At 44.2% G+C, this 27,937-nt stretch overlaps 1 protein-coding gene across 3 annotated transcripts in view; it reads right to left on the reverse strand.

The window, feature by feature from the left end:
• The window catches only part of MGAT4A (alpha-1,3-mannosyl-glycoprotein 4-beta-N-acetylglucosaminyltransferase A), a 125,802-nt gene that overhangs the window by 15,452 nt on the left and 82,413 nt on the right, over positions 1–27,937 (reverse strand). For all 3 annotated transcript variants that reach the window (XM_075916644.1, XM_075916656.1, XM_006137401.4), the window contains exons 9-12: positions 27,636–27,750; positions 15,585–15,715; positions 11,838–11,945; positions 11,231–11,424 (exon numbers count right to left, since the gene is read on the reverse strand). In XM_075916644.1, coding sequence (XP_075772759.1) covers positions 11,231–11,424; positions 11,838–11,945; positions 15,585–15,715; positions 27,636–27,750 — 548 coding nt within the window. The remainder of the gene's footprint in view (positions 1–11,230; positions 11,425–11,837; positions 11,946–15,584; positions 15,716–27,635; positions 27,751–27,937) is intronic.

Here is a 27,937-nt window from a genome sequence, read left to right on the forward strand (position 1 = left end):
TGCTGATTGTCGCATCTCTGCATGACGATGCAGTTCCAGTAGTCTGAGCTCATCTATGGATGCCAGAACCAGTGTTGCACTGTGTCCATAACACTGACTGGTAACTGTGCTAGCATGAGTGACAGGCCTTGCCTGAGCAGGGTCTCTGTGTCATGTCAAGCTTTGTGCTCGTTCTCCTGTGGGTGGAGCAACACGGTGCTTTACTTCAAAAGCATACACAAGTCACTTCATGACACACATGATTGACACACAATGCTTCCCAGCACACACTGCTCCATGCTTGCTGTACTCTTGCATCCACACTGGCAATCAGGGCACCAAAAGGCACGAGTATACTGTGTCCCCTTTATCTCGTGCAAGAGGGGAAGGACTAGAGAAGTGCCTTATGGGACACAGATGACATGAACCCCTCTAACCACCTGCAGCAGAGTTTTAGACCCAGTGGACACTGAAAGCATAGCCCAGACTGCTAAGCTACCCATGAGCATCACTCTCTGAGTCAACAGCAGGCTCCAGAATGAGGACATGCTACTTCGGAAAACATTCGATTCTTGCCCATAGTGAAGACATGCCTTCTCAAAATTGGGTGCCCAGAAATCGACCAAGATAGATTTTACCTTTTCTCATAGTATAGACATGTCCTAATTTCCTACCAGATCTAGGTAAGGAACTTTGAGTATCATAGCTAAGTGCAAAATGGATTGTTTAGCATAAGTAGTTAGCATGTATTATAAGAGATCATTCAACATGAACTGGCCAATTAATATCCCCTGAAGTCACAGGTTAGCAGAGCACCATAGCACCCATGGCTGGCAGCACATCCACACAAGCCTAGGTGCACATAACATTTATTCTGCTCCTGGATGGAAAAAATTAGAGGGAACACTAATACTGAGCACCCACTGGTGGGGCCTCTCCACTCTTCGGCACTTCCTCCTAGCAGCTGGCCCCACTTATCAGCTTGTCCCTGTCCTCCTCCCGACATTGCCTCTGGCAGCAGGCTGGAAACACTGGGGGAGAGGAGAGCAGAAGGCACACTTGAGCTATGCTCGGCCCACATGCCAGGAGTGGAAGCAGTGGGATCACCCACTGAAAGTCTGTGGAAGCAGAGCTGGGTAGGGAGCAGAAGCCTCAGGTAGCTGCTGGGCACAGCTTCAGAGAAATGACTGAGGGGGGCTGGCATTAAAAATGGCTCCCCACCTGCCCCACACTTAAGAGTCCTGCCTGTCAGCGAGAGTGGGAGAACATACTGGGGAGTGGGGGGAGGGAATAGGTATAGTGGGAGGACAAAGCACCTCCCCAGGTACCTTGAAACAGTGAGAGCACATGGTGGCCCCAGGTCTGTACATGTGACCGGTCATTTCAAATGTGCCCCCACCCCCACTAAAGGGAAGCACCAGCTGAATATGGAGCCCCCTTGGAGGAGGGGGCAGAACAAGGGCAGGAAAAAGCAGGGTGGAGTAGACATGGGGGAAGATGTGGAGCGGAGCAACAAGCACCCCCCAGGAAATCTTTGGAAGTCAGCACCTATGACACAGCTGCATGTGTAGTAAGTTGAGGATCAGTAACATGGAGTCAGCAGGCTGAATAGAGGCCTATAACATGAAAGCAGCAACAGGCCTAGAATCTAGTAAGCAAGACTCTGGTTCAGGAACACAGGAGCCAAGAAAGAGGCCCTACCGATAACTGTGTGATTGTGTAAGTTAGGTGAAGCATGGAAGGACACAGGGAAGCACCAAGTACAGACTGTAAGCCAAAGGGAGTAACGGAACATCTTAAGAAGAAATGTCTTGGTACAGACTCCCCAAAAACTAATGCACATACAGACCTAGGTTCAGGACCAGGTCAGACCTGACAAGATGACGAATAGAAAGTAAGCCCCTTTTGCATAAGGTGAGGGGTGGTAACTAGGCAGCAGAAGGTGATAACCTGGTACGTAAAGAAATTATGTAAGTTGTTTGTACCTGTCTATAAAAGGACATTGCGAAGGGTGCTCTCCGGCCGACCGGGGGGGAAGGGGGGGAGGGCGGGTGCACTAGGCGCCTGAACGGCAGGTGTCATTGCTTAAACTTACAGAATGCACAATAGCTTAACTCTGATTGACTGCTGTTAATATCTGTTATATGGCAATAGGCCTGCTCGGTGTTGGTACCTTGTCAACACAGGCCATAACGCACAGTGGTGTAACATTGTACTGATCACTGTTACCAACTGTTAGAGCTTCGTATTTGATAATAAACCTGCTCGACTGATTTCAAACCTTGCCTGCATCTATCGTTTCCGGGGCCTCTCAGAGATCTCCTGTGTTGACCCAAGTGCACGGGGGTCTAACACTCTAGATAAAGGGAGTACCGATTGTTAAGCACGCAGCCGAAAGTTTATCACCACCGATGGCGTAAAGGTCCTGTCAGAAGCGTTCCAGGACGATCTGGACAAGACGACTAACACTGACAGTTCAGACCGCCAAAGGTACTGAGGTACAGAACACCGAAGTACAACAGCATGCAATACTGCAAGCATTCCTTTTAACACTGAGTTTAAAACACACACTATGTGAATGAGAAACAACAGCATTTTTTACCACTAGATGGTATCTATTAATAGCTTGGGAATTTATTAAAGCCATTCATTTATATTAACAGAAAATAGACTACTTTCCTAAGATTATTGTCTGGGCAGCTGCTTATAAAAATGACATCTCAATACACCTAATTTAACAGGCTTTTGTTATTCTTAATGAATCTAAATAAATATGATGAAAAATCTTTGAACACTGAAGCCCTCATTTCAACTGAAATGTAAAGTAAGTACCTAACACACTACATTCACATGACCCAGTTAAAACTAATTCAAGAATTATCAACTAAAATTATGAAAAAACCCCACTCAATTTATTTTAATATAATCAGACATTAAATGTCTAATTTATTATTATTTACTGTGCCTAGAGCTGGATAAGTAGTTGTCATTAATCCACATAATCTGGAAGGGTTTTTTTTTTTTTTAATTTTTTTTTGCTGATCAATGATCCTTACAAAAAATCTTCACTAACAGAAAGAGGAAATGTGTTCTCTCTAGTCCTGATTAGGGATGTAAGCGACTAGTTTAATAATCAATTACCTGATAAGCATAAGTTTATCAGGTAGCTGAATCACTACTTGACTAGTCACTTCTTCCTCCCCCTCACTTAGGGGAGCAGGAGCCGGTGCTGGGGGGAGTTGTCTTAAAAGCCAGTCTCCCCCCTCAAGCACAGTCTCTGTAGTGGGGCATGAGAGGCAGAGGCACGGTGGGGGATCAGGCAAAGCCGGGATTCAGCTGCCCCCGCTCTTGCCTGATCCCAGACGCTGTGCTTCTTTTTTTTAATACATTCCGCAATTCAGTCCTGTGCCTCTGCCTTTTAAATGTAGCAAGAGCCAAGTGGCTCTTACTACATTTAAAAGGCGGAGCCACAGCAGAATTAGCTAACCCAGTTCAGTTCTACAATTTCTCCCCCTATAGACTAATCGAGTAGTTGATGGAAATTCCATCAAGTGATACAGTGATAAGAAACAAAAATTCCTAAAACAGGATTAGGGCCCTGAAAGAGACAGAACCAAATTCTGTTATCAAATACATGCAAATTCCATTGACTTCAATGGCATACATAGAGTACAACAGGAATGGCACAGGAGTATCAGAACGGAATTTACTCCAGAGACATTGGCTCTGTAAACTCTTCAAGAAAAAAATGTGTTCTTTTTAACTATTAAATGCTCATTATAGGGGTTTACACAATGCTAACAGACACAGAATGTATCATACATAGGCCCTTAATCTGCAGATTTTAATCACATAAAAAAATCTTCTTGGAATTAATGGAGAGCTTTTCCTGGATTAAGGACTGCAAAATCAAACTTGTAATCCTTTTATTAAATATCTATGAAATCTCAAAAACATACAAGGAGTACATATTTCAGCTTCTACTCTAGGTCTCAGTGATATGTATAACAAAATTACAGCACAGAATCAGACTATAAAGGCTGGAAGAGACCTCAGGAGGTCATTTAGTCCAACCGCCTGCTTAAAACATGACCAACTCCAAAATCATCCAAAGAATCAAAGAAGCCCAGAAAGATATTTCTGTTTAAAAAGCACATTTAGATGTATTCTGATATCCATACACATTCTAACATCATAGTCATCAGTGGGAGTTTACTGAGGCAACCTTTCTCTTACCACTCTCACTTGCCAATATTTTTTCATAAGGGAAACTCTTCAAACATTCAAATGCATAAAATGCTCTTGCAGAGAAGCCAACATAGTATTTTTCATCACATTTCAACTCTCAAATATTACTTCTGACAGCAGCACAGAGCTAGGAACAATCACCAAAGAAATTACTCCACAGTCATCAAGCCGTGTAAATTAATGCTGAAAATATTCCATGGTAGCAGTTCTTTTCCTGTTGTTTTATTAACATTTAAACAGTAGGGGGTGATTTTGTTCATTTACAGCAATTATCAAGCTTCACTGTATCAATACCACAACACGCAGAAAGTTAACATGATGCTGGTATGATTTTCACAAATGATTGACTTGAATGAATTACTAGGCTTCCTTCCCTCCAAAATTATCCTTTTCATGTATCTCTCTTCCTCAATAAAAATACATACGTGTAATTTCTTTGATTATGGTAGTAGACTTGATCTGTCAAAGAATGCATACAAAATATAAAGTTATGCATGATAGTATATTCTTGTACCTCAGATTTATAAGAATTATATTTCTCTTAAAGATAAAATGATTTGACAGTAGATCAAAATGTGGTTGGTCTTATACTGTGTGCCATTTAACTAGCTATGTTGCAGTAAGCTTGCCTTCCTCTCAGTGGATAATAATCACAAGGCCCAAGAGGAGTTGAGCTACAAAACATTTTCCTCGTTGCAAGAGCTGACTGATGTGTAGAGAGATGTGCTTTTGGTTAATGAATTATTAAGACACCTAGCCAGGGATTTAACTGGTGACAATCTATGAGAACATTGAAAATATGTATTTTTTTTCCTTCTTGAGTGACATTTTTCTTGTTACTAAAATCATTAGGAATAGTGTCTCATCTGTCTCCTATTTCAACTTAATTTCCTCAGAATCATTATTTAACATTAAAATTCTAGAAAGCTCACCTGTGCTCATATATATTATTCCTAATTGAAGTGAAAATTGCTACATTATTCTCCTCTTAAAAATGAAAACTATAAAAACATTTTAGCTATAAACTTAAACATGTAAAAGTTCAGATATTCTAAAATAAAAGTTTGTCTATGAAAAGTACTATTAATTTTTTATTTTGTAAATGTAACATGAAGCTACTCCATAAAAACGGAACTGTAAAAAGCTGCTTTATCCCATCACTTTCTTTGTGAGAAGTGTAGGTCAGAGTTAATAATAGAAGGTTACTCACCTCAATAGTAACTGATGTTCTTTGAGATGAGCGTCCCTGTGGGTGCTTCACATTTGGTCGGTGTGCTACCACCGAGCCTTAGATTGAAGATTTCTGAGCAGTCCCTGGGGCTGCACATGCATGCATCTGCAACCATACGCTCCTAAGTGACAGGCATTGCGCAATGTGCGAGCCCCCCTCTCTCCTCCCCGGCTCCATCTCTACCCCAGAACGATGCCTGTGAGGAGGCTAGAATTCTGAAGTAGAGGAGAGGAAGGGAGGGTTGTTGAGCACCCACGGGGACACAGCTTGAAGAACATCAGTTACTATTGAGATGAGTAACCTTCTCTTCTTCAAGAGATGTTCCAGTGGTGCGCCACATTAGGTGATTACAAAGCTATTCCTGATTAGGGACATAGGGCCTTTGGATCTAGCAGAAATGCAGTAGAAAGGACCGCCTTAGCACGTTTCAGGTTGGAGAAAGGTCCCTGCATAAGTGTGTAGTGCTTGCAAACATGTGGTCTGACGACCATGTAGCAGCTGCACAAATGTCACTTATGGATACTATGTGGAGGAATGCTGTTGAGGTAGTGATGGCTCTAGTTGAGCATGTCTTTATGCTGTCTGTATTGGGCACCTCTACTTGGGAGTAACAGAGCGTGATACAGTCCAAAATCCAGTGGGAGAGTCTCTGTGACGAGAAGGACTGGACCTCATTGTGGTTCGCTATTGACACAAACAGTTTCAGAGACGCTCAAAAAGGTCTAGTTTGTTGCAGGTAGAAAGAGAGGGCTCAGCGCAGATCAAGGGTGTGCATCTTTATCTCGAAGGAAGTGGCGGTTTGGGGGAAAAGGTAGGAAGATGTATTGTCTGATTGAGGTGGAAGGATGAGCATACTTTGGGGAGGAATTTGGGGTAGGTACATAAAATGACCTTGCCTTTTAAAAACGTGGTGTATGGAGGATCAGCCATTAGGGCTGCGATCTCTCCCACTTGTCTCACCGAGGTAATGGCTATGAAGAAAATGGTTTTCATGGATAAGTGTAATAGTGAGGTGGTGGCCATTGGTTCGATAGGTGAGTTAAAGCGTTCAGTACTAAATGCAGGTCCTACAGTTGTGTTGGTGGATTGATGCACCTGCTGTTGTGTTCAGGGTGTTCAACAGGTACACTGCAGTAATATTTATGTTGTATTTCAGGTACCAGTTCCAAAGTGCTGTGGCCTCTCTGCAAAGTGCTCGAAATTGGGCCCCGCCCCAACGATTTATATAAAACATTGCTGCAACATTGTCTATATATAGTCTGACATGACTGTTGACGATGAATGGAAGGAATTTCACACATGCATTTCTGACTGCACAGAGTTCCAGGACATTTGTATGTAGGTTCTTGTCACTACTGGACCACTGACCCTGGGGTGTCTGATGCCGTAGGTGGGCACCCCATCATGTAAGAGATGCATCTGTCATCATGGAGATGGATGGTTCTGATGGATGGATGGAAGGGGACTCCGGAATAAAGGTTGTGTAGACTCAGCCACCACTGCAGGGGTTTCTTTACCAGTATTGGGAGGACTAGAGATTTGGATAATGGGTGGATATTGGGCATATAAACCTGCACCAGCCATCCTTGTAAACATCTCATGTGAAGGCAAGCATTGCTGATAACAAAATTGCACACTGCCATGTGTTCCAACAGCCGAAGACATTCTATTGCTGTTTTGTGGGGGCTGGATCATAAGGTGTTTACCAAAGCCACAATTTGTTGAAAAATGGTCCGAAGGGAGGGATGCGGTGGCCCTCGTTGAGTCAAGGCATGCTCCTATAAATTGGATATTTTGTGCAGGAGACAGCGTTGATTTGGCTTTATTTCATTGAAAGCCAAGGTGTTGGAATAAGCGTATTATGATTGACAGTAGTCGTACTGTTCATCCTTTTTTATTTCCAGATCATTGATAAATATGCTCAACTGCACTGGACCATGTACAAATCCTTAGGGAATCTTGCTTTCTACATTGTGAAAGCTGACCCACATATTTGTACATTTTTAACCAGTTACTGATCCATGAGAACAGCCTGCCTCTTCTCATGACGGCTTATTTTGCTTAAGAAATTTTGGTGAGGATCTCCTTCCGCCCCCCTCCCCTTTTTTTAATGTTACATTAAATATCTTTCTGTTATCTGGTACAGAGGTTGATTTCAGCGATACATACTGTAGTTATCAGTACCGCAGTTTTTTCAGAACTCTAAGGTCAATATCATATGGTCCTGGTGACTTAGAATCATAGATCACTAGAACTGAAAGGGACCTTGAGAAGTCATTGAGTCTAGTCCTCTGCCCTCATGACAGGACCCAGTACTATCTAGATCATCCCAGATGGATGTCTATCTAATCTGTTCTTAAATATCTCCAGAGATGGAGATTCCACAACCTCCCTAGGCAACTTATTCCAGTGTTTAACCACCCTGACAGTTAGGAAGTTTTTCCTGATGTCCAACCTAAATCTCCCTTGATGCAGTTTAAGCCCATTGCTTTTTGACTTCTTATTGTTCAGTTTAATCAATCTGTTCTAAAAATCTTTTCTACTGACAGAGACCAATTTGGGATGGATGTGTTGCCCAAAAGAACAGCTCTGATATTCATATCTCCCCCATATCCTCTGAACTGAAGACTAGTGCAAAAATTTAATTTAGCTTCTTTACAAGGACCTTATTTTCTCTGAGTCCCATCAAGAAAAGACTATTATATTGACTACTTTTTTGTTTTGGCTTCACAATTTTAACAAATCAAACAAACTGTCAATAGAATATTTACTGAAATATAAGTACAATCAATGTGAAGTTAAAGGCACCGAGGGGAGAAGTGGCATGGTTAAAAAAGGAACCCAGGAATCCTGCTTCCCAGAATCCCTTCTTTTCCCCTGCCCGCCTCCCCAAGTACCAGCTCCCACAGTCCTCACAGATCTGAGATGGAACCCCCAAATTTAACCAGACCCACTGCATACCTACAGGAAAGGAAAGGAAAATCAGAAGTTTTAATGCCAAGTTCCGTGCTCTAACCCCTTGCCCCTGCTCTACCCCAAAGCCACGCACCCCAATCCCCCTGCTCCAACCCAATGCTCTTCCCCTCCACTAGAGCCAGGTACCCGCCAGCCACCTGCTCCAATCCAATGTCCCTCCTCTCCCCCAGAAGCAGACACCACCAGCCTCTCCGCTCTAACTCAATGCCCTTTCCCTCCCACAGAGACAGGGAAATAAATCTAGTGGAGCACAGGGTAATGCTCTGGGTCTCACTGGAACCATGCGCTTTTCCCTCCAAGTGCTGGGGCACGTGCACAGAGCGGTTGTGAATGGTCTGGATGTGTAGCTCTGAAGGCATGGCCATTGAAGGCATGTGCCGCCACCCTCTCCGTGATCCCTTTTGCAGGGCAAAAAATCCTGGGCATTTTTTGCCTTTTAAAAAATCCATCCAGATGGTGATTTCACATGTGAAAACAAGGACATGTCTGGGAAAAACCAGACATATGGTAACCCTACCCAAGCTCCAGCTCAGCCCTCTCAGATCCCAGCCTCACTGCCTGACTCTGCCGCCGCCTTGCCACGTCTCTTGCTGCCCAGCTCTGCCACTGCCTTGCCACGTGCCTCACTGCCTGGCTCTCCCACTGCCTCTTGCCACCCCCTGCAGCTCCTGTGCATTCGCCAATGCAGCCTGGCTCAGCGCAGCACCGCACAGCTCCGCTCGTGGGGAGGCGCTGCTGCTGCAGCCGACATGGCAGGTCTGCTCTGCCGCCCCTCCCCCGCCAGCCGGCAGTTCCCGTGCACACGCCGACGTGGCCTGGCTCAGTGCTGCGCCGTGCAGCTCCACTCATGGGGAGGTGCTGCCATTGTGACAGGTGTGCTCTGCCTCCACCTCTTGCTATCCCCCCGTCAGATGGCAGCTCTCGCACATGCGGCCTGTCTCAGTGTGGTGCCGTGTGGCTTGGCTTGCAGGGAGGCACTGCCACTGGAACCCACTGCAATGAGGCAGGCAGGTGGCCTGGGAAGCATCTCAAGGCACCGTGGGCCACATGTTGAGTAGCCCTGGTCTAAGTCATGTTCATTTTTGAAGCACAAAGTTTATTTTTGACATTTTCTAGCAAGTTTGGAGCATTTGTCAAAACCGCCCAGTTGCCTATGACACATCCTAATAAAACTAGTATCTAAGCAAAATAAAGATCAACTACTTCCAATCCCCTTCCCCAAAATTCATAGCTTCCAAAAGTGTGCATTTTTTCAAAAATGGATAAAAAAGCTTAAAAAATATTGTTCATGTCCATGGAACTTGGAAACACATTTTGAAGTTGATTAAAAGCCTACCACTGAATTCCTACACACTAGCTCAGTGATTCTCAAAGTGGTCTGCGAAACCACGTTGCAAAACCTGTTAACTGGCCATGCTGGTTTGTTTATTCACTGGCACTGTGGCCAGGGAGCGTCATAGCTTGCACTGGCTTCATTTTACTGTTTGCAGCCAATGGGAGCAGTGGGAAGCGGCGTGGGCCAGGCTGCCACTTCCTGCGGCTCCCCTTGGCTACAAACAACAAAACAGAGCCTATAGGAGTCGCGAGGCTCTCTGGCCCCAGCAAATAAACAAACCGGCACAGTCAGTTAACAGGTTTCTCAAAGTGGTTTCGCGAACCACTTTGAGAAACACTGCACTAGCTGAAATTTTCCCATTTCATATTATTGCCACAGGTAAAAGTTATTGACTTTGATTTGATAAAGTGTCATGTATGTACCCCTGTAAGGTACATTCCATTCATGGCTAACAAGTACACCTGAAGAAAATACTTTTCTAAGCAACAAAAGAGTAATTTTTAATGTTTTCACCTCTCAAATTACCTGCATTTCATAGGTCAGACCTATTAGAGCAAAAATTACAATGTGAGGAAAATATCAAACTCAAAGGAATCTGAGATCTTTAAGATCTGTTAAGGGGATGTTGAGTCTTCAGCGAAGTTTGCCAACCCATGGAAGAAGCTAACCAATTGGAAAAGCTTTGAAGAGCAGCTTGACAGCCTATGATATCCTCCACAAGGAAAGCATCTAGTCAGATTACTCCAGTAATAGTTACTACCACTGCAAAACTGTGAGTCTGTAAAACTGGGTATCAGAAAGTCATAACATGCATGAAAGGAGAATATAAGGGGAATATAAAGATACCCCATATACAAATTTTCTTTCATAGGTCTTGAGTGAGTGTACAAGAAAGATTGGGTGAAAAGAAAATAAGCAAACAGAAGAGATGCCAACTTAACTAAAGAGAGGACAGTAGTAACAAATAAAATTACTTCATTAACAATTTTTTTTAAAGAGTATTATTTTCTTGCCTTAGCTGGCCAAAAAGTTTAAAAAAAAATAAAAAAGGGCACTCCTCTGCATCAATATATTAAATCATAAATTCAAGCACTGATACAAATACAAAAAACACATCAAGTTGGAGTAAAATACTGTGCTTGAAAACAAGTCACCTTCAACTGATTGGAACAGACTCCATTTGCAGTCTTTTTAACTACTGGCAGGAGTAAGAGATGTTATACTTCTAGAGAAGGTTGCAGAAATAGGTTTTACAGCAGAATATACTCAATAAAATACAGAATCAATTACAAAGAACAAAGTTGACTGAAGCAAATTTTAACTGAACTTCAAAGTATCCATTTAACCTGATACCTTATATAAAATTACATTTTTGTTATAGTTCCTTAATTCTATCCTGAAGCATATTCATTCAGCAAGCGTCTTTAGCTGTGAGACCAAAAGACAAAGTGATTACTAACCTTTCTATATTGACTGGTTTGTCAAATTTAAATAGGATATAATCCCCAGCAATTGGTGTAACAGCCCAGAAAAAATCCTCCCCCATATACGTTTTTTCAAGAGTATGTCCTTGGTAGACTTTTAAAGATGTAGAAACTTCTGCAGGTGGGTTCACATGAATTTTATGTAGTAATGGTTTCAGGAAGTCTTTATCCTAATTGAAAGAAAGACAAGCATGCTATTAAGCTGGCTGGGCAGTCTCTTTTCCCAAGTGGCTAAGTTTTGCTAGTACAGTACTTAAAGACAAATTGAAAACAAAGGGCAACTAATGTATTATCCATTTTCTCCATTGTATATTTCAGACCTTGTATTTATGAATTAAAAGGTAATAGTATTTCAGATAAAAGGTTAGAGATCAAAAATGAGAGAACACATGAAGGAGTTTATAAAAAAAATGAGTTGAATTAAGCATTCTACTCTGTGGTAGCCAGGTTTTATCAGGCTTACTTCCAGTAAGAGTATATAATATATTACATTAAAAAATGTTAAACTATAGTAAAAACTTAATTTTCCTCATCTGATGAAAAATCCCTTATCTGGAAGGGAAGGGAAGTTTTAGCTACTAACCGTGAGTTTCTGGATCTTTCCTGCTAAGGAGGAATGCAGACCAACATGTTGGAAAAGGGAAGGCCTGAAGCGAATACGTAGATTAGATTTCTGTCGATCACAATGTTTCTTAAAATAAAATTTAAAAAAAATCAATGAGTTTTTATTGAAATTGTATGATCTATAATTCATGAACCAAAACAAATGATAAGAAACAAGAACTATATATTTTGTTCCTAATGTTATCTCTTTTCATTCCCTGAGAACATCATTGGGTTATTCATTCTGGTTAAAATTTATTCCTCTTCTCCTCTTGCAAAAAGGCTCAGTAAATGGACTCTGTACAGAGGAGCTACATGAGAAATTATCTACCAATCTGTAGGTAGAGTGCAGGGCAGCCTGTAAACCCTCCACAACTGCTTTCCCAATCAAATAAGTAATTTCTGTACAGCTTTCACACAGAACCATCCTTGGGATTTACAGGGTCCTATGCAGTACTATTAAACTGGTGGCCCTATGCCCAATGACAGAGGTGGGTGGATGGACAATTAGACCCAGTGGTGTCCCAAATTTTCAGGTGCCCTATACAACTGTGTATCTTGCCTATGGGTAAGGATAGCCCTGCCTTCACATGATGATACATTACCAATAAGTCTGTATAATCTCAGGCAGTATGCTCTCTTCTCTCCCTTTTCCACTCTGTGACAAGACTATTGGGATTTTCCTTTTGATCCACACTATCTACCAGCGACTGGACCCGTCAAAATTGCTCAGTAATTCTGTTCACTCAGGCTAAGTCTAGATTACACTGATCTATCAGAAAAAGGTATGCAAATTGCGAAGCAATTTTCCAATTGTTTTTTTTTTTTCAGGAGAAGCTTTTCCAAAATCTGGCCCGCCTATACTGGGCCTAATTTCAGAAAAGCCCTTCTTCCTCATAGAAGGAGAAAGACAGGGCTTCTGAAAGAGCACGTCTGCTCTTTCACAAAAAAAGCGGAAAAGCAGATGCGTTCCCTGGATGCGGCGGAGTTTTTCCCCGGATACCTCCAGTACCCTGGAAAAACCAGTGTAGCCATAGCTTCATAGTGATAAGTGGAGATTGTTAACCACAGAGGGATAGAAAGTGGAATTAATGGCACTTGCAGGAAAACACTGAAACATCAAACTTGGGCAGAAAACTCAGAGAAAGATTCATGTTTAATTCTTGTTTCTAGTGCCGGTTAATCTAATTCTTATGTATGGGATAAAACTGGATTATACTCTGACTACAGTGTTCCGTTTAGAGCAATCTGCTCATGTACTCCCATATTCTCTATTTATACAGGTCTGTATGACAACCGTGCTATACACAGAGACACTTTATATGTATTCTCTCAACAGCTGTTATGCACATGCAGCAGAACTAAAGTGGTTCAGCTGCACCGTACCTGTTAACTGATGGATGAATTTTACCCCTAGAGTTTTTAATACACAAAAACCTAAACAAAAAATAAGCAGTTGTAACCTAGAAACATTCTGCTGGCAAATACACATGCAAAATAGTACCCTGAATATAAAACATTTTTGTTGTAATAAGAGTTCTCTTTAGAGGATCCAAGGCACTAGTGCAAAGCATACAGGCAGTCCCCGGGTTACGTACAAGATAGGGACTGTAGGTTTGTTCTTAAATTGAATCTGTATGTAAGTCGGAACTGGCGTCCAGATTCAGCCGCTGCTGAAACTGACCGCCAGTTCTGACTTACATACAGATTCAATTTAAGAACCCCAAGCTTCCCCAAGTCAGCTGCTGCTGAAACTGATCAGCAGCTGATTCCAGGAAGCCTGGGGCAGAGCAACTCTGCCTGGGGCTTCCTGTAGTCAGCGCTGGTCAGTTTCAGCAGCGGCTGACTTGGGGACGCCTGGGGCAGAGCAGCTGGGGTGCTGCTGGGTTGCTCCAGTAGCACTGCTCCTCGGCGCTACTGGACCAACCCAGGAGCACCCCAGCTGCTCTGCCCCAGGCTTCCTGATTCAGCCACTGCTGAAACTGACCAGCAGCGGCTGAATCAGGACCTGGGGCAGAGCAGCTGGGGTGCTGCCGGGTTGGTCCAGTAGTGCCCAGAAGGCGCTGCAGGACCAATTGGCAGCGCCCCAGCTGCTCTGCTCCAGGGTCCAAAACAAAAGCCTGGTCTGCTGGGGGGGAGGGGGCACACTAGCCGCGCCCCCCCCCCCCAGCAGACCAGGGATACGGGAGCAGAGCCGCAGCGGCAGTGGGGTGCCGCGCCTCTGAGGCTTTGCTCTGGCAAAGCCTCAGAGGCGCGGGACCCCCGCGGCTGCGGCTTCAGTCCCGGTGCCTGTGGTCTGCTGGGGACGGTCCTCAGCAGACCACAGGCACCGCGACTGAAGCGGCAGCAGCGGCGGTTTCCCCCGCTTCTGAGGCTTTGCCAAAGCAAAGTCTCAGAAGCGCGGGGAACCGCCGCTGCTGCCGCTTCAGTCCCCTGCCTGTGGTCTGCTGGGGACCGTCCCCAGCAGACCACAGGCACCGCGACTGAAGCGGCAGCAGCGGCGGGTTCCCGCGCTTCTGAGGCTTTGCTCCGGCAAAGCCTCAGAAGCGCGGGAACCCGCCCGGTGCCCCTGGTCTGCTGGAGACGGTCTCCAGCAGACCAGGGGCACCGGAGCAGCTTACGAACGGGGCTTTCTCGCCCCGGAGCTCGCAGGTAGCAATCCGCTACCTCGACCTCTGGGGCGACAAAGCTCCGTTCGTAAGTGCGGATCCGATGTAAGTCGGATCCGCGTAAGTCGGGGACTGCCTGTACTAATAATTGCAAAATGGCTCTCTTAAGTGCCAAAGATAACAAGCAAAAGAGGCAAGGAGTCCTGTGGCACTGCATCTGACGAATGCATCTGACGAAGTGGGTCTTTGCTCATGAAAGCTTATGCTCCAACACTTCAGTTAGTCTATCAGGTGCCACAGGACTCCTCGCCGCTTTTGCAGATTCAGACTAACACGGCTACCCCTCTGATAAAGATAATGAGGAATCTAGAACCTTGAACCATAAAGTTGTGATTGTTTAAAAAACTGCCCCTCTTACAAAAGGAGTCTCCAGTATTTAAAAGACCTGCAGCTATTCTATAATATATGTAAATACTTTATTTTAGTAAGTAATTTTAAATATTTTTTCAGGGGACTTCAAAGATTTCCCCCACATTCCCTTTCAAAGTCTCACACAGTATAGCCATCATTCTTTTGGTTATTGAGACCTGGAGGAGACTCTTAATGGGACTAGTCAGTAATGCTTCTTCACTGGACAGAGAACTTTTGATGTGGCAACATGAAATACACTCTATTTGGCTACAAGATCTACCTCCAGAGGTATGTGGTAGCCTAAAGATGAAGAAAACTTAGGTGAAATCCTCACCTACTGAAGTCAATGGAAAAACTTTCCTGACTTCAAAAGTACCAGAAATTTAAAAATTAAAGTGGTCTTAAATGTTTTAGCTGCAGAATATTAATGTTTTAGGACTATAGGCACAAAAGTGTTTTTTCCCAAAACTGCATTTCTAGGCACCTCAAATCTGAAATATTAAGAAATCGAAGAAAACCATTTCTTTGTTCTGAGATCTCCAAAACTCTTACAGATTCAGATTTAATCATAGAATGAGATTTGTGCTGGGATATGAAGGAACCATGAAAAGAATCAGTACATCACATACTACTACTCAGATTCACAGAAAACAAAGCTCTTTATCAAGAAGAAACATTGAAAGCTATATAACAAAAACAGAACTTACTGCATCTTTTTCAGGGTTGCAGACTTTCACCCAGAGTATATGATCTAAGAGCCAATCAATAGGTTTCTCCTTATAAAACATAAATATGAACTCTACAATAAGAGTGATATCTGGAGATTGGAACATTTTACCTGTAAAGATATTATTCTAAATTAATAATAGTTATTCTGAAACAATTCTTTGGTGATCATGAGCGTAGAGCAGTGGTCTCCAACCTTTTTACACCCAAGATCACTTTTTAAATCTCAGAACAGGCGAAGATCTACCGCCCTGCCCCTTCCTTGAAGCCCCGCCCTCTCTATTGTCCTCCTGTCCATCACTTGCCATCCCCAACCCTTACTTACACACTCTGATAAATGGTTTATTTTTAAATTATGCGATATATAAAATTAAAATCACGTGTTTATAGTTATGAAATAAATGGTCTGTTTTTTATTCATGATATTTAAATCTAAAATGAAGGTTTTATAATTATACATTTTGTGGAGGCAGAGTTCTGCGGCTGGGGGCAGGGGAGAGGGAACATGGTGTTGGGAGGGCAGAGGACAGGGTTCTGCAGCAGGGGACTGGGTGCCAGTGGGGACAGAGTTCAGGGAATGGGGATGGGAATAGGGACAGAGTTCTGTAGCTGGGAACAGAGGAGTGGGGACAGAATTCTGTAGCTGGGGACAGGGGAGTGGGGACAGAGTTCTATGGCTGGGGAGTGGGGTGCCAGTGGAGGCAGAGAGTCCCGTGCATCTGCTTCCTCCCAGGATTCCCCCCCTCCCCAGAGGGAAACCAGTGCGTGCCTCCCCCAGTGCTGACTCACCCCTCCTGTGCGGTGCAGGTAGCCAATGCTCCCTCCCGCAGTACACTCAGCAGAGCAGCTAGAGCACTTCCGGAATCGCCGGAAGTGGCACTAAGCTCCGGGAATTCTGTCCATCCCCGGGAAGCCGACACTACCTCCATTTTCACTTGAGGTAAGTAGTGGGGCTTCTCGGGGGTGAAAGGGAAATGGGGGCGGGGCGGACAGGATGCCTCGCGATCGACCGGTCAAAGCCTCACGATCGACCAGTCGATCGCGATCGACCTGTTGGTGACCACGGGCGTAGAGTCTACCTTGTTTGTGCCAAGGCAAGTTGTATTACTGTCTCTCACTCAGAAATCACAGCTAATATCATAAAAGGGCATGTCAACAAGTTTTATAAAACTCTATAAAACAAGACGACTTCATAAAACAACTCTTTATGGAATTACAAATCACAACATCTTTAAAACACTCAATTTACATAATAAAAAAACCTCCATATAAATACAGAAATTTTCAACAATTCCAAGAACAGAGAGCTTTAGAATACAAAAGTCAAACTTAAAGGGGACCAGATTTCTGTAAACTATTTGCAATACTATACTGAAGATTATTTCTCCGTATTCAAAATATTTATTTTCTGTTTCTATAGAGAAGTGGGCAATTGAGAGGGTGGGATTAAAAAAAAAATTAAGTGGAAAATTTGCTAGTAACTATTATCAGGGCTCGACAAATAATGTAATCTACTCGCCTGTGGCGAGTAGATTACAACCCGGAAGAGCCAGCGCAGAGCGATCTGCGCACGTGGAGAGCGCAGAACCGTGTGAAACCGTGCGGCTGGCGAGCTGGGCTCTCCTGCATATTATCACCTTCTACAGAATGATAGAATACTAGAATTGGAAGGGACCTTGAGAGGTCATCGAGTCCAGTCCCCTATCCTCATGGCAGGACCAAGTACTGTATAGACCATCCCTGATAGACATCTATCTAAACTGCTCTTAAACATCTCCAGAGATGTGGATTCCACAACCTCCCTAGGCAATTTATTTCAGCTTTTAACCAACCTGGCAGTTAGGAAGTTTTCTCCAATTGTCCTAATGTCCAACCTAAACCTCCCTTGCTGCAGTTTAAGCCCATTGCTTCTCGTTCTATCATCAGAGGCCAAGGAGAACAATTTTTCTCCCTCTTCCTTATAATGCCCTTTTAGATACTTGAAAACCGCTATTATCTCCCCTCTCAGTCTTCTCCTTTCTAAACTAAACAAGCCCAATTCTTTCAGTGTTCCCTCATAGCTCATGTTCTCTAGATCTTTAATCATTTCCGTTGCTCTTCTCTGGACTGTCTCAAATTTCTCCACATATTTCCTGAAATGTGGTGCCCAGGACTGGACGCAATACTCCAATTGAGACCTAATCAGCGCAGAGTAGAACGGAAGGATGACTTCTCGTGTCTTGCTCATAACAATTCTGTTAATGCATCCCAGAATCATGTTTGCTTTTTTTGCAACAGTATCACACCGTTGACTCACATTTAGCTTGTGGTCCACTATGACCCCTAGATCCCTTTCTGTAGTATTTCTTCCTAGAGAGTCGCTTCTCATTCTGTATGCGTGAAACTGACTGTTCCTTCCTAAGTGGAGAACTTTGCATTTGTCCTTATTAAACTTCATCCTATTTACCTCAGACCATTTCTTCAGCTTGTCCAGATCTTTTTGAATTATGACCCTATCCTCCAAAGCAGTTGCAGCTCCTCCCAGCTTGGTATCATCTGCAAACTTAATAAGAGTACTCTCTATGCCAGAGCTACTCAACTTTGGATGCCCCGGAGGCCACAATGATACTCACAGTACATGATGAGGGCCGCAACTTAAGTGTGGTTGCATATACATGCAAATATATGCAAATAGCTTCTTTCACACCGACAGGCATCAATACAAAGCACTTCCCACAATGCCCCTGCACTCCTGGCACCTCCTCCCTGGGGGCTAGAAACGCTAACACCCTGTACCCATCTGTTCCAGCCAGCCTGTCCACTTGTGTCTTTCAGTGCTCACCCTGCCTGGGAAACACCTTGCCATTGTGGAGCGTGTTCCCAGTGGAAGCCATGTTCAAAGGATCCCACCTGTGGGCTGCATGTTGAGCCACGCATAAACCCAAATTGCACTGTGGGCCACAAACAAATGGGCCACAGGCGGCATGTGGCCCACGGGCCACGTGTTGAGTAGCCCTGCTCTATGCCAATATCTAAATCGTTAATGAATATATTGAACAGAACTGGTCCCCAAACAGACCCCTGCAGAACTCCACTTATGTCCTTCCAGCATGATGGTGCACCATTAATAACTACTCTCTGAGAATGATTATCCAGCCACTTATGCACCCACTTTATAGTAGCCCCATTTAAATTGTATTTGCCTAGTTTACTGATAAAGTCATGCAAGACCATATCAAATGCCTTACTGAAGTCTAGGTATACCATGTCCACCACTTCTCCCTAATCCACAACATTTGTTATCCTATCAAAGAAAGGTATCATATTGGTTTCACATGATTTATTCTTTACAAATCCATGCTGGCTGTCACCTATCACCTTGTTTTCTTCCAGATATTTGCAGATGAATTCCTTAATTACCTGCTCCATTTTCTTTTCCTGGCACAGAAGTCAAACTGACTGGTTTGTAGTTTCCTGGGTAGTTCTTATTTCCCTTTGTATAGATGGGCACTATATTTGCCCTTTTCTAGTTTTCTGGAATTTCTCCTGACTTCCATGATTTTTCTCTTCATATTTGCTATTGCCTATGTTTGGCAGAAGCTAGACCATGTTTGTGGAGAGTGGATGGATGTAGATCCAAATTTTATATCTAGGCCACTGTAAATCTGTGGACATCCACTTCATATCTGTGGACCATGTTTGGGATCTGATGCAGATACAAATTTTGTATTCGCGTAAGGCTCTACTCATAGGGTTATACATTGCATGTCCCACATTTTAAGCATAAACAAGGATTCAACACATGGTAAATTTTAAATATTTTGCCTTTTCGGTCTCACAAAAAATTGCAAATGGCAAGCTCTGGCATACCACAAGACATTCCAGCTTGTACTATGCTAATGAAGCAAATCTATAACTAATTTTACATTAGTTGTAAAAACCACAGAATCTGATACAAAATCTACATTAAGGGCACGTCTACACAGCAGGGCTAAAACTTGAATTAAGATGCGGAACTTCAGCTATGTCAATTGTGTAGCTGAAATAGAAATAGCGTAATTTGGCTTTTGGTGCAATCTACACAGCAGGAAGTCAAGGAAGAACACACTTCCTTCAACTTCCTTTACTCCTCATGAAACGAGAGTTATAGAAGTTGGAGAAAAAAGTCCTCCATCTCAACATTATTTTGAAATAATGGCTTGCTGTGTAGATGTGCACTTTGTTATTTCGAAATAACATCAGTTATTCCAAAATAACGCTGCTATGAGACTAGTTAGTCTGTAAAGGAAATTCAAAAACCTTAATTATGGATTTTACTTGGGTTTATCTCCTCAATCCAGAAACTGAGATCCATAGCATTCTAGGTTGCAGTCCAGTATCTTCAGACAAAGGTTGGGCAGTCACAGAGAGTTACAAGGTGTACAGAAAATTCTTTAGCAGGAGAGCTGAATCAGAGAACAGAAGATCTCAAATAAATAAACTTTTAGCTCTCCACTTTAGTCTGGTCATTTTCCTGTTTTCACTCCTGCCCATTTTGGAGCTATGAAACTAATAGGAGGTATTTTACCCTGTGTGACTCAAGATGAAGACACACTAGTTTTTGCCTGGCTTAAGAAAAGGGCGTTACTCATCTTGTGCAGTAACGTCTGTTCTTCAAGGTGTGTGTCCCCGTGGATGCTCCACATATGGTGTCGGGCTCATCCCGGCACCGCAAATTGGAGCTTTTTCTAAGCAGTTGCTAGTCGGGCCATACATGTGCAGCAGGTGTCTCACGCTGCCGGCAGTTTGACAGTTGAACGCAGCCCGACCCTCTCCCCTCAGTTCCTTGTCTATCGCAGAGAAGATGTACTCCGAGTAGCGGGGAAGAAGGGAGGATTGTGGAGCACCCACGGGGGGACACACCTCGAAGAACGGATGTTATTGCACAAGGTGAATAACTCCCTTTTCTTCTTCGAGTGACGTCCCCATAGGTGCTCAACATATGATACCACCAAGCAGTGTCCCGTGCGGTTGGTGGGACTGGAGTTACTGTTTAATGAATGCAGACAGAAGTGTTGTAGCCACCGCTGTATCATTTTTCTAATTGGGACATTATTGAATAACATTTAGAGAGTGTGTGGTTAGAGGACCACATGGCTGCTCAGTAAATGTCTCAGAGGCACATTTTTAAAGAATGCCATGGATGCTGTAATAGCCCGAGTAAAATGGGCTCTCGGTAGAGTTGGCAGCTGTTTACCAGAGAGTAAATGGCATTGGAGAATGCAAGTCACTATCAATTTTGAAATTCGCTGAAAGGCGAGTCAAAACAATAAAGAGTCATGGGGTCTTGCAAAAGCCTTGGGTTCTGTCACTTTAAAAAGCCAAATCTCTTTGTACATCCCTTGAATACAGCATTGCCTCTCCGATCAAAGCATGAAGTTTGGGGAAGAATGCGGGCAAGACAATGGGTTCATTGATGTGGAAGTTTGTGCCGACCTTTGGAAGGAACTCTGGGTGTGGCCTCAAAGTCAGTTTGTCCTTACTAAACACTGTATAATGCAGGCCCTCTATTAGTGTGCCTATTTCACTGACTCATCTCGCGTAAGTAATGGCTATGAGAAGAGAACTTTCATGGTGAATAGTGAAAGAGTATACGAAGCCATTGTCTCAAAGGAGGGCTTAATGAGAGCAGTCAACACCAGCTTAAGGTCCCAGGTAAGGGTTAGCACTATGAGGTGGGTACAGATTGTGAAGACTTTTGAGGAACCTCCGTGATAGTCGGTCTGTGAACATGAAAACCCCCTCAATCTGTTCATGGAAAGCCTAGATGGCAGCAAGATGGACCCTGATCGAAGAGATGGATAACCCATCCATCTTCAGGATATGTAAGTAGTCCAGAATGGTTTGCACTAGAGCTTCATTGGGATGGACTTGTGTCTGCTGACACCAGGAGGTGACATACCTCCATTTTTGCAGGTAAGTTGCCTTGGTGGACTGTCTCTTGCTGTGTAGTAGAATATCCTTCACCTGCTCAGAACACTGAGCCTTATGGTCATGGAACCCTCGAGGAGCCATGTACAGAGATATAGCGACTGCGGTTTTGGGTGACACAGCTTGCCTCCATTCTGGAATAGGAGGTTGTAGCAAAGTGATAGTGAGTGAGCTTGTTGGAGAGACAAGTCCTGAAGGGCTGGATACCAAATCTGTCTGGACCAAGCGGAGCTATCAAAATAACCCGAGCGCCATTAAGCTGAATTTTTGCACAACACCCTAGGAATCAATGGAATTGGGGGAAAGACATAATATAATGGTTCATCCCATGTAAGGAGAAACATCTCCCTTAGATCCCCCACCCAGTCCTGTTCAAGAGCACAACTGGGGACATTTGGTGGTGTAGTGAAGAGATCCATGCTGGGATAGCCCCATTTGTGGAAGACAATATCTGTGACTGCTTGGTGGAGTTCCCACTCATGGTAAATTGTAAAGTTGTGGCTTAGGGAGTCCGCCATGGTGTTGTTGACCCCTGGTAAGTACATGGCTTTCAGGGTAACACTGTGCCTCATGCACCACTTTCAGAGGCAAATTGCCTCTGTGCGCAGAGCTCTGGGACACGCTCCCCCCCTGCCTGTTTATGTAATAGGCAGTGGTGGTGCTATCTGTGAGAACACGAACTGCGCAATTGGTTATGGAAGGGTCAAAGTGCCTGTAGGCATTTCTTACAGCCCCGAGCTCCAGAATGTTGATGTGTAACAGAGCCTCGTTTGGCAGCCATTTGCCCTGAGCAGTTTTGCTTTGGAAGTGTGCACCCCAACACAGTAGTGAAGCGTCTGTGGTAATTTGAATGGCAGGCTCCTCCTGTAAAAATGGGATTCCAGTTAAGAGGTTGTGTGGACATGTCTACCAGTTGAGCGACTGCAGTACTTGCTTTGGCACAAGCACCAGTTTTTGCAACGAATGACATGAGGGCATGTAAACCAATGCTAGTCAATGCTGTAAGGCATGGGAATGGAGGCACGCATACTGTATCACATATGTGGTGGCCGCCACGTACTCCACGAGTTTAAGACAAGTACAGACTGTGGCGGATGGGTTTGCGGTGAGGGCAAGAACTAAATCTCAAATAGTCTGGAACCCATGTTGTGGAAGGTATGCCCTGGCTGATAGAATTCATAGCAGCAAGACTAGATGCCCTAAGTCCTGAACTGGATTGAGTGTTGATTTCTGTTTGTGGATTAAGAGCTCCAGCAGGTTGAATGGTCGCTTGGTCTTTGTTATGTTGATCACTTCCCCTTGTGAACGACCTCTCAGTAAGCAGTCATCGAGGTAGGGAGAAATCATTACCCCCTGTTGGGTAAGGTATACAGCCACAAGTGCTAGGACTTTGGGGAATACTCGCAGGGCAGATGACAGGCCGAAGAGAAGGACCTTGTATTGAAAATGATCCCCGCCTGCTGTAAAATGAAAGAACCATCTGTATTGCAATGTGAAAATATGCATCTTGTAAGACAAAGACTGCGAACCTGTCCCCTCTGTACAGCGGTGGTATGATTGTAGCCAGAGTGACCATTTTGAATCTCTGCTCTCGGAGGAACTTTAATTTGCAGAGGTCTAGGATTGGTCTCCAGCCTCCTGTACACTTCTGGGTCAGGAAATAGGTGGAGTAGAGCCCCCTTCCCCAGTATGGTTTGGGTACCTCCTAGATGAAGAAGCAGGTTGGTTTCTTGTTTGAGGGGTATCTCATGAGATGAGTCACTGAAGAGGGATGGGGTATGATGGAGGGAGTTGAATGGAATCGAATATCCCATGCGGATCATTTCTGTGACTCGCTGTTCAGATGTTATGGAGGCCCATGATGAAGGAATGAGCGTAATCTATGGTTGAATAGATGGTTTTGGTCTCGTTGCACTGGATGGTTGGGGAGGTTGGGCATGCCCTCAATCAATGTTTCAAATTTGCTGCTTCAAGGTCTGGCCACCAGAGGGACATGGTTGTTGTTTGTGGTTCCTCTGGGTATGTTGCCTGGTGCGATTGTACTCATTTGGTTTGTATTGAGTACGGTTGTAATACGAGTCCCTGCTTTTATTGTACGGGGTATTGCACCTGCACCTGTACAGTGGTGTGTACATTCTTAGAGTATACAAGGTGGTGAGCGTGTTTTTGCTGTTGTGCTTATTCTCATCAGTGTTGCTGGCAAAAAGCTTGTGCTCGTCAAAGGGGAGATCTTCTATCTTTGACTGCAGTTCTTTTGGTACCCTCATGGCCTGAAGCCATGATGTTCTTCTCATCATGACTGCTGTAGCCATTGTTCTCGCTGCTGTGTCCACCACATCAATCAGACAGCGGTGCTGTATGGGCAGTTGTGTGGTCCTCACATATGACTGCCCTGAGTATGGGCTTTTTGGTATCAGGCAGATGCTCTATCAGGTCTGCTAGTCTGGAGTAGCTGTCAAAGTTGTGATTTGCCAGACGTGCTTAGTAATTGGTTATTCTAAGCTGCAGGGTGGTAGATGGGGAGACCTTCTTTCTGAATTGGTCTAGCCTCTTGTACTTCTTGTTGCCATTATTTGATCTAAGGTGAGGGGCCGTTGGCTTGCCGCAGTGATGGCCAGTGAGTTTAGCTGAGGATGGGAAAAAGGGAAATCTAGATCTTTAGGTGGGACGAGATATTTCTTGTCCGCCTTTTTCAGGTCGGCTGAGTCAATGCTAGTGTTTGCCAGATGTCTCCAGAGACCTCCATAATTGCTTCATCCATGGGCAATGAGATTCTGCCCTGTGATGATGGGTGGATATTCTTCAGAAGATCATGCTGTTTCTGCTTAATCTCCTGACGTTTTATTTCTTGTGATGTAGCAACCCTCTTAAAAAGGTTCTGGAATTGTTTCAGGTCCACTATCATGTGATCATCATCCAGGACCATGGCATCCCATGGAGGGAAAGTGGGACTGTCTTGTGACTGTGCCAGCCGAGTGTCATCCTGATCATCAGCTAATTGGCCTTCCTCCTCCTCCAAGTCAGGTATGGCTACCATAGAGTGGGACGGCGAAACTGGTGGTTGCCTTTTTCCTGAGGATGGGGCAATAGAGTGGTATTTGGGTGGTGCCCAGCAATCCAAAGGTGCCCACTGTCGCTGGCAATGTGGCTGTGGGTAATACCAGCTTGGGTGCCACTGTGGGTGATACAGTCATGGGGTGTAGTGGTGCCCTTGTAGAGATGAAGTGAAGGATGCCTGCTGGGAGGAGAACACATTCTTCTCATCATAGATCTCTGTTGAGTATCCCCATCCCTGCTTTGGTGCTGAATAGGGTGGGTACAGTGCCAGGGACTGTTCCCTTGATGTAGGTGGGGGAGGGGAGTCATCTGTGCTTGGTATAGTTCCCCCTTAGCTCCATGCAATCTGCATCTGTTTCAAAGCCCATCTGCTTAGCCTGTGGGCTAAAGTCCTGCTGTAATGGGCACCGAGGGTTTGCAGGGCCACTTTGAAGCCAGCTCCGCTGCTTCATCCGGTGCCGCCTGTGCCTGTTTCCGTGCCGGAGGCTGTCTGTGAGTTTCTCCCAGTGCGGGGAGAGATCTCGCAGCTTGTCTGTGCCTGGCCGGTGCAGAGGAAGATGACTCTGAGGCTGCCAGGTCCCTCCCATTCATTCTGGGGAATGGAGCCTGCAGCAGGCATCTGGAGGGGAATTCCTGCTCCTTTGATGTGCCTTCAGCATCAAGGAGGCTGATTTGCACTTGGGGATCTGTGTCCTTTGATCCTGAGCAACCTCTGCTTGGGGCTGTAAAGCCCTCTCCATACGGGACACAAGGAGCCTAAGCTCTCTGTCCTCTCTCGCTCTTGCAGGCAGGGTTTTACAATGGTCACATTCCTGAGGACTGTGTGCCTCCCCCAAGCATTTGACACAGCAGCTGTGTCTGTCTGGGGCTGGGATAGGATTGCTTCAGCCACCACACTTTTTAAAGCCTTGCGAGGCAGGCATATTCCAGGTGTTGGTGGTTGGGCTGGAGGCGGGGGAGGTTAGTGAAGCTGCTGACTATGTGAGGGTGTCAGGCTGTGAAGGTGTAGGTTTTTTTGTGAAGGTTTTATCTATGAGGAGAAAAGTGCCTGAAGTGGCAGGACTCCATCTATGGCCAAGGGCAGTAGAAGAGGAACTGAGGGGAGGGAGTCGGACCACGCTCAACAGTCAAACTGCCAGCAACATGAGACACCTGTTGCACATGTGCAGCCCGACTAGCAACTGCTTAGAAAAAACTCCGATCTGCGGAGCCAGGACAAGCCCATAACTATACGTGGAGCATCCACGGGACATCACCTGAAGAAGAACTGGAAAATTTCCTCCTCTCATTTGTTGAGGTTCCTGTCTCCCCAGTGCGTTTGTTGTTCGAGCCTTCCAGCTCATTATAAAATGTACAGATCACCACCTCTGCTATTTTGGTTTGGGGAAAGGTTGCTGGCTGATGTTTTCAACCCAGTTAACACCCAGTTTGCTTGCTATACAGCCCAGTAAAAGGTTATATTTCCCCCCAGTTCCTATGAGGGAGCATAATCAAAGACATGCATGAGAAGAACATATTAAAAACATGTTTGATACTAAGCTAACTTCAAGGGAAAGCAGGCTCTTTAAATAATGACAAAATTCTGAAATCAAGAGTCTAATTTTACATTCAGGCTGTGTCTAGACTGGCAAGTTTTTCCGCAAAATCATTCGATTTTGCGGAAAAAACTTGCCAGCTGTCTACACTGGCTGCTTGAATTTCCGGAAAAGCACTGACAATCTCCTGTAAAATTATCAGTGCTTTTCCGGAAATCCTATGCTGCTCCCGTTCGGGCAAAAGTCTTTTCCCAAAAGACTTTTGCGCAAAAGGGCCAGTGTAGACAGCATAGTACTGTTTTCTGGAAAAAAGCCCAGATCGCAAAAATGGTGATCGGGGCTTTTTTGCGGAAAACTGCGTCTAGACTGGCCACAGACGCTATTCCACAAAAAGTGCTTTTGCGGAAAAGCATCCTGCCAATCTAGACGTGCTTTTCTGAAAATGCTTTTAACGGAAAACTTTTCTGTTAAAAGCATTTTTGGAAATTCATGCCAGTGTAGACGTAGCCTCACTGTTTCCCACTACCTTAATACAATGAACTGAGACGAGTATGCAAGTAGAGAACTAGGTCTTCAAATTTGAATTGTTGGGAGTGAAGGAAAAACATTCAGGATTATATTTAACTAGCCACATTTCAGATTCCTCTTCCTGTTGTGTGTTCAGCTAATGATACTTGAATTGGAATCAGTGATGCTGACTAACTAATGGAAAACTGTCATAGCTTCTCCGAATTAGTTTCCAATTTATCATTGTGGGGGCCTAGTTCATTATGGTTAAATTAGATCAAACCAGACTGTGACTGTAGTATCAGATTTCAAACCATTAAATCCCTTTGAAATTTTTTTCAGTTGCATTTATGTAAATTTTGTGTGTGTCAGTAAAATCTCATTATTATATACAGTAGGCAACAAATTTATTTTCATGACAGAATCTAAGATACTGGAGTGTGTATTTTCTCTCTCGACTTTGTCTTTATCTAAACATTATAAACATTATAAACAATAAGTGGTATTTGGGGGCATGCTCTGGAAGTCACATGGTTGCTCAAAGTGGCAGCAGGAGGACAAGGATAGAAACTTTTTGCAAAAGAGAATAATTTTTATGACCTTGATTGGCCTGGGGAGGTGGAGCATGCGAAGCCTTCTCACGCCTTGTCATGTGCTCCTGTCAGGGTAAAAGTAGGGCAGAGGAAACCTCGCACACTCCTCCCGCCCCCAGACCAATCAGGACTTGGGGGAAGGGGGAAGCAGCAGGGCCTCCAGGGGCCTGATCAACCCGCTTGGCGGGTCGGATCCGGCCTACAGAGGCCCTTTTGCCCAGCCTGATCTATAGGTAGCCACAATTATTGTAATGTATAGTTACAGCATATAGCAATACAAGTCAATCTGCTTTTATTCCTTGTGCCATTTTCAGTAATAAAGAAGGTAGTTTTAAGTAACCACTGGTTGAATTTTTTCTTTTCAAACTACTGAACAGGATATTTTTCTTACCAATGAAACCGAGCTGAGAAAATTCTAAAATCATCCAATCTTCAGACGAGAGCTGAAGTGCAAAATTTTTTATCGTGCTGAAGTAATTCTGCTTGACAACAATGTCATCTTCAAGCTAGAGGAATCAAACATTTGTATTAACACAAAGCAGAAAAAGCAAAGCAAAAGGTAGCATAGCAAAGAAAAAGTAGTCATAAAATATACTTCTTATGTGTATTTATCCATAGATTTTTAGTGCAATCACCACGCTTGTATCCAGGTATCATATACAAGAATTATTGCTGTAAAAGCATGACTGACCA

This window comes from Pelodiscus sinensis, chromosome 1 (assembly GCF_049634645.1).
Source record: "Pelodiscus sinensis isolate JC-2024 chromosome 1, ASM4963464v1, whole genome shotgun sequence".
NCBI classification, from domain to species: Eukaryota; Metazoa; Chordata; order Testudines; family Trionychidae; genus Pelodiscus; species Pelodiscus sinensis.